Source organism: Agrilus planipennis, unplaced genomic scaffold (assembly GCF_000699045.2).
Source record: "Agrilus planipennis isolate EAB-ADULT unplaced genomic scaffold, Apla_2.0 scaffold90, whole genome shotgun sequence".
In the NCBI taxonomy this organism is placed as follows: Eukaryota; Metazoa; Arthropoda; class Insecta; order Coleoptera; family Buprestidae; genus Agrilus; species Agrilus planipennis.
In genome coordinates, this window is record NW_020438865.1 from 670,936 (window position 1) to 686,263 (window position 15,328).

The 15,328-nt window shown below is 34.7% G+C and overlaps 2 protein-coding genes across 2 annotated transcripts in view; one reads left to right on the top strand and one right to left on the bottom strand.

Moving 5' to 3' along the window:
• Window positions 1-337: 337 nt before the first annotated feature.
• Window positions 338-2,634, top strand: LOC108737308 (casein kinase II subunit alpha). The gene is made up of 6 exons (XM_018470079.2): window positions 338-713; window positions 847-1,175; window positions 1,263-1,513; window positions 1,572-1,931; window positions 1,986-2,134; window positions 2,191-2,634. Exons 2-6 carry the CDS (start codon window positions 969-971, stop codon window positions 2,286-2,288), a joined length of 1,065 nt encoding a protein of 354 aa, XP_018325581.1. The 5' UTR covers window positions 338-713; window positions 847-968; the 3' UTR covers window positions 2,289-2,634.
• A 1,444-nt stretch (window positions 2,635-4,078) lies between these two features.
• LOC108737306 (plexin-A2) overlaps window positions 4,079-15,328 on the bottom strand; it is a 94,988-nt gene continuing 83,738 nt past the window's right edge. Inside the window, exons 5-18 of the mRNA XM_025975750.1 lie at window positions 10,195-10,324; window positions 9,229-9,391; window positions 8,909-9,117; window positions 8,514-8,847; window positions 8,104-8,450; window positions 7,813-8,045; window positions 7,458-7,743; window positions 7,152-7,397; window positions 6,403-7,094; window positions 5,994-6,345; window positions 5,747-5,930; window positions 4,972-5,682; window positions 4,767-4,912; window positions 4,079-4,574 (exon numbers count right to left, since the gene is read on the bottom strand). Coding sequence (XP_025831535.1) covers window positions 4,398-4,574; window positions 4,767-4,912; window positions 4,972-5,682; window positions 5,747-5,930; window positions 5,994-6,345; window positions 6,403-7,094; window positions 7,152-7,397; window positions 7,458-7,743; window positions 7,813-8,045; window positions 8,104-8,450; window positions 8,514-8,847; window positions 8,909-9,117; window positions 9,229-9,391; window positions 10,195-10,324 — 4,210 coding nt within the window. The 3' untranslated portion in view covers window positions 4,079-4,397. The remainder of the gene's footprint in view (window positions 4,575-4,766; window positions 4,913-4,971; window positions 5,683-5,746; window positions 5,931-5,993; window positions 6,346-6,402; window positions 7,095-7,151; window positions 7,398-7,457; window positions 7,744-7,812; window positions 8,046-8,103; window positions 8,451-8,513; window positions 8,848-8,908; window positions 9,118-9,228; window positions 9,392-10,194; window positions 10,325-15,328) is intronic.

The following is a 15,328-nucleotide window of genomic DNA, read 5'->3' on the forward strand; positions in this document are numbered from 1 at the left end:
AGTATAAAAGTCATATAACAGTTAATAAGTTTTAATAATAAGAAATTGAAAATTAGTATCGAATAAAATATAATAATATATTTTATAAATATTGGATAAGTAATTTAAACTTAATTAATAATACAACATAATTTTATCTTACTCACTTATCATACAATTACTCACTCAAAATTTGAATTTGCAATTATGTAGCATTCAAGAGAATATTCATGAAGCCATGAAGGCAACTTAAACCATTGAGCTATAAGAAGTATGAACTGTAATCTTAATACAAACACCATGTATATGGGTTTTTAATAGCAGAATTGTATTAAAAAAATTAAAAATAGCAGTACAAAAAAATATGGTGTTAATTATATTTTAAAAAAGATAAGTGTGAATTTAAAAGAATATTAAAAACAAAAGAAGTGATAATTTAAATTAAAGTAATGCAAAAATGGTTCGCGAAGTACGTCTCTGATTTAATTCAATGTAGTTTTAGAGGGGTATGTTATATACCTGTATATATCAAAATACTGAAAACGTGTAACTTAAAAGATAGTTCTAAATTTTCTTAAGCTGTGAAGGAATGTACAAAACTCCATTTTGTTTCGTGATAGTTACAAAAAAGCCGGTTTGATTTAATAATAGAATATTTTAGCTTCATATTATTTTAAGTACATATGCTGTGCAATAAGGGAAGTAAATCTTAAGCAGCACCATGAGAAACGCAGGTATGAAAATTCTGAATTTTGATTTATTTAGATTTTTAAACTATTGCAAAGTAAATAGAAAGATTAATCAATTAAAATGATCTTCTTTTAGTAGTACTTTAATAATGGGTTATAGAAATATTTTTTCTTTTAGTATCTTGAAAATATGCAACACATGCCACTAAATATACACCTGGTTGTGACTAAATTGTTTCTATTTTAAATATATGTTTAAAAACTAAAGTGTAACGAAAGGTGCCAGTGCCTCATAAAGATATGGCTGTTGCAAGTCGTGCTCGAATTTATGCGGATGTTAATTCACATAAACCAAGAGAATATTGGGACTATGAAAGCTATGTAGTTGACTGGGGACAACAGGATGATTACCAACTTGTAAGAAAGTTAGGCCGTGGAAAATATAGTGAAGTATTTGAAGCAATTAATATTACTAATAATGAGAAATGTGTAGTAAAAATATTAAAGGTAATTAGGTAATATTATTAAATTCTTTAATGTCTAAAAAGTGTTTGTTAATTCAGATATGTAAATAGTGTAATTATTTTGTTTCAGCCAGTTAAAAAGAAAAAAATTAAAAGGGAAATTAAAATACTAGAAAACTTACGAGGAGGTACAAATATAATCACATTGTACGCTGTGGTAAAAGATCCTGTCTCAAGAACACCAGCACTGATATTTGAACATGTAAATAACACAGACTTCAAGCAGTTATACCAGACTCTTACTGACTTTGATATTAGATATTACCTATATGAATTGCTCAAAGCACTGGATTATTGCCATAGCATGGGAATTATGCATAGGTAAAAAAAATATACAGAGTGTATATTAACTTGTTTTGTTAATTATAACATCATTTAGGGATGTAAAGCCACACAATGTGATGATAGATCATGAAAATAGGAAACTACGTCTTATAGACTGGGGCTTAGCAGAATTCTATCATCCTGACCAAGAATATAATGTTCGAGTAGCATCAAGATATTTCAAAGGTCCAGAATTATTAGTAGATTATCAAATGTATGATTATTCACTAGATATGTGGTCTTTGGGTTGTATGTTGGCATCCATGATCTTTAGAAAAGAACCATTCTTCCATGGACATGATAATTATGACCAGTTGGTTCGTATTGTAAAAGTCTTAGGGACTGAAGAACTTTTTGAATACCTCGATAAATATCATATAGAATTAGATCCAAGGTTTAATGATATTCTTGGAAGGTATTTTCTGATTGCTCTTCTGTTTTAATTATTTGTATATAATTTTTATTACAGGCATTCACGGAAACGTTGGGAACGTTTTGTACATAGTGAAAATCAACATTTGGTAACAACTGAAGCTTTAGACTTCTTAGACAAATTACTTCGCTATGATCATTTAGAACGTTTAACAGCAAGAGAAGCCATGGAACATCCATATTTCTGTAGGTTTTTTTTATTTAAAATCAGTGCTGTTTTAAAATTTGTAGTTTGTTTACAGATCCCGTTGTTAAAGAACAATGCCGAAAAATAGGCGTTGGTTCATCATCTCCTATTCCACTTACTAGTAATTTATCAGTTGTAGGAGTGGGCGAATAGCAATTCTTGTTTTTAGAGTCCTTTTTCCTTCAACTTTTATACATAACCATGCAGTGCTGCTACATACCTTTCTTTTGTACTTATCAAACTACTTTTACCATTTTTTCTATAAATAATCTGTGGTATCACTGCTTTTCTGTCAGGGATAAAAATTTAATAAAAATATATATTTGTATTATACGTCATTAACTGAGGATGGACTAAATGGAAAAGCATCAAGTAACAGTGAAGACTTAAAAAAATTTTTTTTTCCTTTTTTCACTGAAGTGTATAGCAATTATTGAATTATGTTACGTAGTGTTTAGTTAGACAAAATATATTTACTTAATAAATTCAATAACAATAAGCAAATTCTTTTCATTAACCAAATTCATTCTCCCTAAACTTCAATAAAATTTAGCAATCGATTTCCATACTTTCTTCTTTTAACGTATTGTCATGTTATATGATTAAAGATTTGCTCCACATGCTGACTTGTTTTTTGAGTTTTTATGGCGTAAAGGTTTGTAAAATGTTGTTCCGTCCTATCGTCACGGAATATCTTTACGGTTTTAAACACCAAAATAATCAGTTTGTAATGCGAAAGCCACTACTTGGGAACAGTATATCTTTATTCTGGAATCGATAAATGATATATCGTACCCTTTAGTTGCATAATTTCCGGTTTTCTGCATTTTTCTACAAATTCAGTTGAAGCACTATAAAATAGGTATCATGGAAAGATATCACATAGAACTAAAAGTTCTAAGCGATAAGATATTTCAAGCGGGGATGCACTGAATAAAACGCATGAACATTTTTTCGGTATTTCAAATAATTCCATTCAGTCTTTTAAAATAAACATATAAGTTACACAATACCAATCATATTATTGCAATCGCATTTGTATTACATACAGTACCACGAATATACCGTGCACGCACACAGAATATATACATCAGCACTGCATTCCAGTCTACCAACCTGAAGCCGATTAAAATTGAATAATAAAAGATAAATAAAATTGTACAGGTAAAATATACATAAAAATTACAAAAATATACTAATAAACGTTTAAAATGCTCGGAAGCGTAGACTGGATATTTTTATTAACGTTACCACATCCGCAAAGGAAGTAGAGGATTTTTATTACAAAAACAATACGACACGATAGGTTTTAGTTCGTACGACGAATGGGTAATAATGTTAATAGTCCACGGACGGTTACAATTGGTATAAAAAGACGATTAATAATACGTTAAAACGACCGAATTAACAGTTGAATCCTCGAATTTCTTAGCGGATTAGTTTTTTTTTTATTATTATTTTAAATATTAGCGTGTCTGTTGGGCATCGCTGATTGTAAAACGATAACCATCGAGCAAAGGAACACATTTAACGAACTGGATGATGAAAACACACTTCAGTCGTTGGATTAACAGCTTAAAACGATTCGTTCACTAAAAAATGTACACAGCCTTGATACACGTACATAAACTACACTGACACGACCCGTGCTCAGTATGTACAAGATGAAAAACATCGATGATTGAAACGTCGCAAAAACACTACACCCTGCTGCTTCCATTCCGGAAGACAATCATAACGATTGCGTCAACTAAATATAAAAATATTAAACTGTACAGTGATGAACATAGAGTACATCCATTTTACAATTATCAAAAAAGCTTCAATTTTTTGACAGTTAGTGTGATACAGATTAAGATTACGGACACCATCATAATGCGGATCATTAATATTTTTTTTGACATAGCAAAAGCGCCATCACACTCTTTATTATTTTTTTTTTACTTGGAACACTGAACTGATGGAGGCAGTTGCCGATGCGTTTGATCCTACCAGAGGCACTTGGTCCATTGGTACGCTCACGCACTGACTCCAACACCTAACAACTAACAGCAATCCGACGACACAAACGAAGTCTGGTGTATATGGATATGTATGATGCAGATAGAGTAAGGGACAGAGATAGAAACAGACAGATACAGAGAGAAATAGAAGGGGGCGAAAGTCGGCGGGCAATCAGCAGGCGAATTCCTGAGGCGCTGACGGCCGCAACGTAGTGGGCGACAAAGGGGGTGCAGAAGGTCGTGTCAGGTCAGGCCAGTATCACGGCTGTCCGTCAGCCGTCATTATGTTATGCACCTGCTCTAACTTGTAGGCTAGGCGCTGTCTTTGAGAAAATTCGTCCTCCTCTAATGTCACCATCAATTGTTCATTATATTTACCTGCATATTGGTACAGCTCTTGCAGAGCACAGTTCGTATTGAATTCTGTCGTATGAAGCTAAAAAAGAACAGGGAAAATTATCAAAATATTTAATAAAACGAACGGATGGGAAGCATCACACACAAGGGACGGTTTGTACTTCTACATAATGGCAGGATTGCAAGCTGGCAGTTTTATTTAAGTATAAACAAAATTTATCTTAATATAATTAAAAAAGTTTAATAACGGATAAAAAAAGTAATAATTTACCCTTGATTCTTCGGCAAGCATAGCGTTCATATCTTGGTCAGAAATAGCAGGCATCATCTTGATGTCGGCATAGTATCGTTCCACCCATTCTTTATAAGCTGGAATGTCTTTAGCATAAAGGAGTTTTGAACTAGGAGAATCCTTGCCTAAGAAATCAAATTCGTATTTTACTACGCTAAGTGCGAAAGTGATATTAACATTTTACCTAATCTATGATCGGACGTGGAGCAAGAATCCATGAAAGTTTGAGCAACAACAGAGAGACAAGAGTCTACAATGTTGGATTTATGGATATCGAATACAAAATTGGGATTTTTAATGAGATTCACCCAGAACCTGAGGGGTAATGAATTACTTTTCCAAGTATGTACCACTTCTGGATCCGATATGCCATGCTGCAAAGCTTGGTCGTCAAGAAAATCAAACATGTACTTAATAGCTAATGGAAGTGCAGATCCTCGATGTGCAATACTAAAGATCGTTTCAAATAAATCGTCTACGAATTTCTGTAATGTGCCCTTGGTCGCTAAGAGTCTAGTAAGATAAATTTCGGACACCATTTTGTTCCCTCTTTCGCCTTCTTTTTGGTTTTCATTATCATGATGCTTTACCAAATGCCACACCTTCAAGTTTTGATCATGGTCATGATTCAGTGGGCTCGTGGCTCGGCTAAGAGGGGGACTGGCAGAGCTAAATTTACTTATATTTAGTGTTTCATATTTGTGAGATTTGTCGTTCTTCTCAGACAATATACTGAGGTTGTAGATTGAGCTCTGTTTGGACACAAGGTTCAAACAAGCCCCATCAGACACTCTGTAATGTTGAAGTGTGTTACGTTTTTTCCATTCTCCTTCTATTTTTGTGGTACTATCTTCGTCATATAGTATCAATCTTCCAGACGTTCCCGTACGCCATTCTAAAATAAAAAATATACATCAAAATTTGTACAAAATATTTATTAATAAAATAAAAATTTTTACCTAAGTCCAAGTCCTCTTTTCTTGGCCTTTGTGAATAAGGGGTTGCTCTATAAATGGTATCCAGAGCCTTTTCTTTCACCTGACTAATAGTGTCACAATCTAATACCTTCACAGGAACATTGTCAGTATTTAAATCTAAACCTCCGACAAATACCGTTTGTTGAGAAATTGAAACATATACAGTCTTAAAAACAAAATAGAAACAATAATGTAATAATATCTGTAAAAAATAAATTATTTATCTTACCATTGGCTTATAGTCTATCGATTGTCTGATGAGTTTTTCTTCACTAAGAGAATATCTAGCTTCTGAGGTAATGGCATCGACAGGTCCCTTATCAACCTGCTGTTTTACAGCCCGAAAAAGGAGAAACAAAGGGTCGCCTGCACATTCCCTTAGAAATTTGTACAGAAGAAATGTAAACCAAGCACTGAGCATTTTTTCTGCCACACTTTCTGTTCGTCTCAAAAGCAATTTTGGATGACTCTTTCCCTCCATACACTTTTCTATTAGCTCGGCTAAAAGGGTTTTAAGAATATCGGTGCAGTACTCCATTTTACTTTGAAGAGTTACCATGATTAAAGATGCCACATTTACTCTACAAATAATACGTTTTATATGATTCGCATTAAAAAGGTTTAAAACTTTGCATTACCTGTCTCTCATCGAAAAATACTTGTTACTTTCTAGAGTACGAATGAACAAGAGTAAAAAGGTCTTGTTCATAATAAGTTGGCCAAAAAGTCGCAACCCTTTCTCCCTTCTAATTAGTTCGGGACGATCCCACTGGAGCACGGCATGATCGTTAACATTTGGAAAGAGAATTTTCATAGCGTAAGTTCTGTAATCCAAGAAGGGAATGCCACCAGACGTTAGATCTCCCGTTAAATCTGTCATTTCTGTTTGCAATTCGGCAAACGCCTCTTTACATTCGGCGGCAACCCTTAACTCCAATATATCCATTTGTTCTTGCATGTTTTTAAGAACTCGATTGCTTTCAGTAGATTTTCTTCTATAAGCGATCAAGAAAAACACAAACACGACCACTATTACGATACATATCAAGGTAACAACAATCAATATAGGTTTTGAAATTGAACCGTTCATGCCCTGCGGAGAGGAGTAGGACAGATGACCAATATTAAATTTTAATGTGTCTCCCACTGTGACTATCACTAGTGGTAAATTTTCGCTGTTTTCTTGTTTATCAGATTCTAAAGGTGGAGGCTGGGTTTCTGGAGGACGACAAGTCAACTGCTGGCGGGATAAGGAGGTAACGTTGCAATAACTACTGCCAATTCTGACTTCAACGTCAGATTCCTGACAAGCCCGATCTATATTTTGCCCCTGCGAATGATAAATCGATTAGTATATAATTTTTAGGACGGAGGAAAAGTCACTTACGTTTATATTAAGATATTCTGATTTGTAATACTTTACTTCCTTGTCAAAAGGATCAAAAATTGGATTGGGATAAAGAAGAAAGTGAGGAAAGTGGCTTTGCATGGTCAGATTTTGAACACCAGAAACATTGTCCATTCTGAACCCGTATTCCAGTTTTAGCGGATTATCTGCGTCTAATTTTGAATTATCTGCTTCAATTTGAGGACTAGGACAAATCATGGTTGTGTTGCTAAGAACTTGGCAAGTCTGCAAAAAGGAATATTGTTTATTAAAACTGATTCCTATTGGTCGAAATTTGATACGTACGCTTAAGAACATTTTCTGGTCGTAGTAAACGTACATTTCCGGTTTTTGAATGTACACTAAATTTTTACCAGTAACCGTTATTTTTATACCGCCAGCTGGTATGCCTTTAGGAACTTTTATTTGACTTGCTACTCCAGATTCGGCAGATTCTATTATAGGATCTTCGACATAGTGGAAAAGCTCTTTGTCATATTCTCTATCGCCTTTATCAAAGATCATTCTAAGTTTGCCAGACATTGGTTGTTCTGACGCACTAGTAATGCAGAGAGCTTGATGCTGGTCCGTCCTAAAAAAAAAAAATAAGATCTAGTTAGAAATAAAATACTTAGTATGACAAAACATTAGTATCACTTACGAAACTATTTCACATGGTAAATTATTAATAAATGCTTGTATGTTACTTCCAGCGTTCATATATTCGCCGGTGATTTTCAGGCTTGTGCCTCCAGATTTTGGTCCATATTTCGGGGAAATACCGGTTATCACTGGATTTACAAACTGGTAAGGCGTCTTTGACTCTCCTCGGTATTTCTCCACCCTTACTACTACCGGTCCTGCTCGAAGTTCATTTGTTCCTGGGCCGTCAACCTAAAAGCAAATGCAATTAGCAATAAAATAAACATGCATAATTAATTTAAATATGTACTTTGCAAACAATCCTTTTCGTTTCCACATAAAGATGTTTATAAGGCTCGCAGCTAATTCCGGCGATGTTTATACCTTTGTAGATGTCCAAAAAAGTCTTTCCTAAATTAATACCTTCGATGGTGATATTTGTGCCACCTTCCCAAGGCCCTAACTCAGGACGAAAAGAGATCACTTCGGGATTTGGGCACGTTTGGCTGCGATTCAACCACACCACTGCACCCCTTCCACACTGTTCTTTCACTTCACAACTTTCTGAACTTTGGCACCAACCGCATTCATATTTTTCGTCTAATGCAAGACACATTCCACAGTTATCAGCCATATCGTTACACCGATAAATCACAACTGAAAACGAAAGGAAAAAGTTTTAAACAGCCTTTAGAGAAGATTGAAGCAAAATAAATATACCGTGAATGTTGTCAGGATTGTCTAGCGGCTTCGAACCTCCCCATATGACGGCAAACGTTGCAGTTGTGTTGGGAGCTCTCGAAGTGTAAATAAAATCCATACTATCGCAGTAAATAGTATCGCCTAACAGTTGGGCATTTACACTAGTGACACGGCCCTCGATATTAAATTGGCACACGAATCGTGTCTGAACTATAAATTGACCGATTATATGAACTTTGACACGTATTGACTTCTTTAAACCTGAAGCTACTAGGATTTCTGGTGAACCGCCAACTGTTGAGTTTATGGTCGGGCAAAAAGTTGGACCTGACCGGTAACTTGGACCCACTCTCTACAGAAAGGAATAACATTACAATGTATTAAATGTACGGGAGAATCGCTTTAATTCTTACGTTAACTCCAGTAACTAAGATATCGTTTCTGCAGTTTTCGGCAGTATCGTGAGTACATCGATGACCATCTACACACCAATCACACGGAAACGACGATGAAACACATTGAGTACAAGAGCTATAAGTGTTGCAATCGAAAAATGTAAAATTTGTGGCTACAAAGTCTGGCCCAGAAGTCATGCGGACCGATAACTTAGCTGTGAAATGGTCTAAAAACGAAAATGTTCATTACAGTTCTAATTGGCGAGTTATAATTTAAAATTATATATATATATGAACTGACTATGAAATTAAAAAAAAAACTAAAATAAAATACTTACGTTGCCCAGGAGGAATAGCAGGCAATAGATCGGTTCTAGGAGTAGTACAATTTACACCGTAGTTTTTTCTCGTTGCGTTTGTTATTAAAGTCTTATCAAGTGCGGTAAATGCACACAAAAACTGCCCTGGCAAACTTGGAAGGTTGTCGATAACAAGGTCTAACTGTAAAGCCAATTAATAATTGATTTTTTTTTCGATTTAAAATTTTATATCATGTCTTACTGTGTACGTTTGTTAATTAAAATTTTATATGCACTATTCTTCCACCACTAATTAAAGTTGGTATTTTATATTTATGTTCATAAAACGGAAAATTACAATTAATTTAAAGTTAGACCTATTCATGCAGAGATTATGAAAGTTGCCGTGTAGTTTTCTTTGGGAGGAATGTGCCTTGAGATCGTTCTTTTATAAAAGAAAATTGAAAACAAAGAATACAGCTAGAAGCAGTAATTTCAAAAACCCGTAGACGTAGAACAATGTATCATGTTTAAATATTTTGAGATTCTGAAATGAGAAAAAAGTACAGCAGTGCTTTATTTGCACGTAAAATTAAAAACGATATAATTATAACGAAGGAAAAGCTGGCACAATGTTTTTGAACATAAGTGATACCAAATGAATGAACTGAAATAATTTATAAATGCAAATTGAGTCTCCTGGATTCATGTTTGTATAATAGTCAATGAAGTATCAAATGCTCTGCAATAGTATTCTTGGCTGCACAAGACTGCACTAACGTATTTTGATCTCAAATGGTGCTTTCTGTCGTTGATAAATGTTCAAGAATAGTAATTTCCATATTCGTATAAGTTTTGTTTTAATTGCTTCAGGTAATCGACAATTGGGCAAAGAGACGTTTTAAATTAACTATCCTGTTAGAGAAATCTATGGAAAGCTACACGGTTACAAGTTATCGCTGTAACAAACTTTCTGACGTCGTAATTTAAGTTTGGATGACTTACCGTCCTTGCTGTTGTTCTCTGCAGTTGATTTGGAGTTACTGTTGTTATTGTAGTACACCTACCACTTTTGTAACTAATCCAATAAAGAGGATCTTCTGCTGCATCCTGACAATCCGAACGTAAACTGCATCTGAAACAGAAAATGAAACATTTCTTTTTAAAAGCCCCCTAATAGGAGTAAGTCAAGAGTACATTCCCTATTAGAATGGTGCAGATAGCAACTCGAACTTTAAACCCGGATTTCAGATTCTATACATATTTCTAAACATTCTCTTTTAATTTTACACCACACGGAAACAATATCATCAATACCCCTTAATTATTTCCGAAAATTGCAGGGTGAAAAATCTACAGCAATTCATACAACTAGACTTTTGTTTCTTTCTTCGTTTCAAAATTAAATTACCTACATAATTCCCATTCGTCTGTTTTAATTAGAACACAAATTGAGACATGCCTAGACCGCAAGTTGTCAATATTTATTAGACAAATTCTAATGCAGTTATTGTACAATACCATAGCGGTTTTGGCAATTATTTGGTTTTCTAAGATTTCAAAGGATAATTAAACATTGCAAAGGAAAGTTAAGTGTCACCACAAGTATTTCACAAATGTTCACTTGACATAATGCAGCAACCTACAACTTAAAACAAAACTATTATAAAAATAAAAAAGGAAATATGAAGTGATAACGTTATTTAATTAATTGTGCGTATTCACAAACAAACTGTAGATTTTTTAGTTTATTCCATTTTCGGTCAATTATTAAAATTGTGTATAGCACTTTTTATGTTCACTTAGAATATTGTGCGTTTAGTTGCATAATTACGGAACGTACCCATATACGTTACCCCCCTCCCTCTAAGGTGAACAACCATAGTATACGTCAAGGCCCCCCCTTCCTCTAGAGCTTTCACTTAGTAATTCATAGACATGGTTCTAAATTATTTTTTGCAAACAGAAAATTTTGAATATAGTTCCAAAAAGCGCGAGATTTTTCTAGAGGATATTGACTACGTGACAAAAACCTAAGCCGCCCCCTGTGTTCAAGAGTGTTTTTTTTTTGAAGACCCCTCCCACCTGATGGGTCACATAGTATGGGTACGTTCCCTTATGTAATTTTCGTAACGAGAAACATACATATACAAACATTATCTTCACCTACGATAATCAAATGAGGCCATTGAAGAAATTGTTTACTGCACACTACTATCTATTCAATAAATTAAAAGAAAGGAAGACACAATAAAGGGCAATAATTCTAGCAGGAATGGTTGGCGAAAATATAAAATGCTTACAACATAAAAACGCCCATTTACTAACGATAACTATTTCTTTTTTATTGGTTTATCCATCTGTCTGCCATATGTAACATATGTTTTCAGTAACCTTTTATAATACGATGTTTATGTCCTTTTCGGACTTCGGAGATTCGAATTGGAAGATTTTTTTACTGTCAGAAAGAGACTACCCTTTTAGGTGTTAATAAATTTAAATTCGAACATTCAACTATAAAACTTAAAGGAGAGCACTAGTTAACGATATTCAATGACTGACACTGTTCGAATTTAATAAATTAATTCGAGATAAACTTAAACATAATTCGATTATCGATAAAACCATTTATGTTGTCGTCGAATTAGGATTAATTGGCAGTCTAGAGAAAATTGAAAGGGAAAGCAGTGTACAAAATAATCGGTATTACTTAGACGATGTTCTCAAGATTTCTACTAGGTTAGTGAAAGTAAGCAGTGGAGATAATCATTAAACTACCTCCAGTAATTTAAAGGGCATGGAGAATAGCGAGGACGTGTTATTTGCACCCATCACGACATTTTAAAATAGTTATACGAAGAAAATAAATACACACACCATACGTGATTCCAATAACTGAATAACGCCTGAACTAAGAAAGATTTGCAATTGCCTTCCCAAAGAGAACGATCGATGGGTCGATTAACCAGTTTCCGGTTATTGCGAACAAACAAAGGCATTTAGGGGTAGACAAAAAGGCCACATTAAAAATAAAAAATAAGGAAAAAACGAAAAAATTATCTAAGGAAAAGTAGAAAGTTTATGACCAAGTGAATGACTAAATAGTAAAGAGCCGAGTTATTTTTGTTAATGAGGGTTCACTGTTGGTTGACGTCTTGGTTGTTTAAAGTAACAACTTGAGGTAATTGACATTCACATTATTCTTCTACACATTCTATTTATAGGGTTGTTCGTTTTTTTTTTGTGGAAATGAAAGACAGTTTTCGTATAATAAACAAATACTTTATTAAATTATATATTGACCGTTCTGGTCCAACACCTTTTGCCATCTTTCTGGTAGTAGCATAATTCCACGCTCATAAAATTTTTAGTCTTTGCTGGCAAAAAACTGATCGAGGAGGTTTTTGACCTCCTCATTTGAGGTGAAGGTTTTACCGTCTAAAAAATTTTGGAGTGACCGGAACAAATAATAATCCGATGGTGCCAGGTCTGGAGAATATGATGGGTGTAGCATTGTATCCCATTCAAGCTGTAAAAGCTTTTGGCGAGTGACCAAACTTGTGTGAGGTCTCGCGTTGTCTTGGTGAAACACTACACCTTTCCTGTTGATTAGTTCTGACCTTTTCCGTTGAAGTGCATCATTCAGTTTGTCCAGCTGATGACAGTAGACTTCCGAATTAATCGTTGTGTTATCCGGTAAAAGCTCAAAAAAAAAACGATTCCTTTAAAATCCCACCAAACAGACAGCATCACCTTTTTTTGGTGAATATCGGCTTTGGAAATGGTTTGAGCCGGTTCATCTTTTTTGCTCCATGACCTCTTGCGTTTGACGTTGTTGTATACAACCCATTTTTCGTCCCCAGTGATGATGCGCTTCAAAAACGAATCATTTTCGTGACGTTTGAGAAGCGAATCGCAGACTTCAATGCGGCGACACAGATTTCTCTCTGTGACAACATGGGGAACCCATACATCGAGCTTCGAGGATAATCCCAGGCCTTTCAAGTGGTCATAAACTGTTGAATTTGATAAATTTAACCTCAATCCGATGATCTCACGTGTTGTTATTCGCCGGTTCACATCAACTAATGCCTTTATCGCGTCTTTATCAGCTTCAACGGGTCTTCCCGAACGTGGTGCATCTTCGACATCAAAATTGCCGGATCGAAATTTAGCGAACCAGTTCTGGCACTGGCGTACTGTCAACACACCTTCTCCATACACATCAGTCAATTTCTTTCTGGCTTGAACAGCATTTTTACCCTTTCTGTAGTAAAACAGTAAGATATGTCGAAAATGCTGCTTATCGCTCCCCATATTTAAAAGGGCACCAACCAAAAACTACTGCGTAGAATTAATTGGAATTTTTCACACACAAGCCTTGCTATATGAGCTCTCAAAGCATATAAAAATTATACGGCTTAAATGTGAAGTTGGGTGCAAAAGAATACAATTAAATCCTCTGTCGGGAAAAAACGAAATGACTTTCCGAACAACCCTATATTGACATTACAACAAAAAAATATTGTTTAATAAAAGAGCCCAAGATAGGAAATAGTGGAGGTGACTGTTCAACCAGCCCTCTTAAAACCAACTGACCATTTAAGTAGTTTTCTTTTTTATTAAATTCGTTTATTTATATAATTTTGGGCCGCCCATAAAGGTTACTTTCCTTCATTTTTGACCCTCTCTCCCTATATAAGGAATTCTGCTGAAGATAAAATAGAATCCTTATTATAAGATCACTAATTTTAAATTTAGCGCAGTAATAAATCACTTTGATTAAGTCAATCTCAAGTAGAATTTGATATTGCATATTTTCGTTTTCTCATCGTTACTAATTAATTACCGACATTAAAAATGCAATAAAATGCAATACTTTTCCTTTGCAATTCGCAGAGGAAGGTATTTGAAGAATTTTTTAATATAATGTGCAATTCTTTTGAAGACGTCCTTTACGTTATTGCGTATTATTCTACGAAGCGTTCCTATAAAGCAACGGCGTTTACCCAGGTATTGGACACATCAAATATTTTACATTGTTCTGAGTTATTCTATGTACAATATCGCACAATATCCGTTCACCCCAACTTAATTAAAACAAGTATCTCGCTCTTTATTAATTCCTTTCGAAAATACCTGAAATACATGCACTTTAAAAAACAACCACTTTTAGCTTACGTATACGTTGATTGTATTTTAGTCCCGTACTTCGGAATGAAAAAATGTCTACTTGATATTTCTATGGGCTATTTTTCACCGACCGGAACTATTTTTCACACGGTACCGGCGGCCGGTCGGGTATTTGATGTATGATCCGTTGGCAGTACCGTATTCCGTATTGCATCCGACACAAGTGAAGGAGCATCGTCAACCCTTTTGAAGTTAACATGGCAAAATTAACAGGCAAAAATATTGACCATCGGGTAATTAGCCGCAAACTAACTATAAATTAGCCGTGACCCGGGAAAACCCGAAAATCATTTCATTTGAAGTTAACATTGTAAAATCGGTTAGGAAAATTCTATACAGCTCAAACCGGTCTCACAAATAATTAGCCGCTAATTAACTGCTAACGATGTAGATTGTAATTTGTTTTTTTCAATATAGTGCCTCATTTTTCGATCTTGAAGGCCCGACAACCACTGTTTCGAATGAGATTATAGTAGTAGGTTAATTAAGGGCTAATTTTTGACTTTCAGAGCTAATTTGCGAAATATTCATAGCAAGCTTCAAGCCCGATAGAGAGTGGCAATCTCACACGAATTAGCGATTGTCGAGCCCTCAAGATTAAAAAATGACCCTATTCTAGAAAAAAAATTCAACCCCCTTACTAGCGGTCTACATCGTATATTTGTGAGACCGTTTCTAGCTGTCTGTAACCGATTTTACAACTTTTCTTTGACTGAAGTTAGCATGCATACTGATTTTCTGACTTTCACGGCTAACTTATGGCTAGTTTGCGGCTAATTATCGGATGGTCTATATTTTTGCCTGCAAATTTTGCCATGGGTGCATAGCCATTAACTTGAGATGCGTACTTTTGTATGCTTTATATTTTGAAATGTACAAATAATGTTTTTTGTGTATTCTTCAAATATGACTACGGGACCATTTTAACACTGCTTCTGTCTCAAAC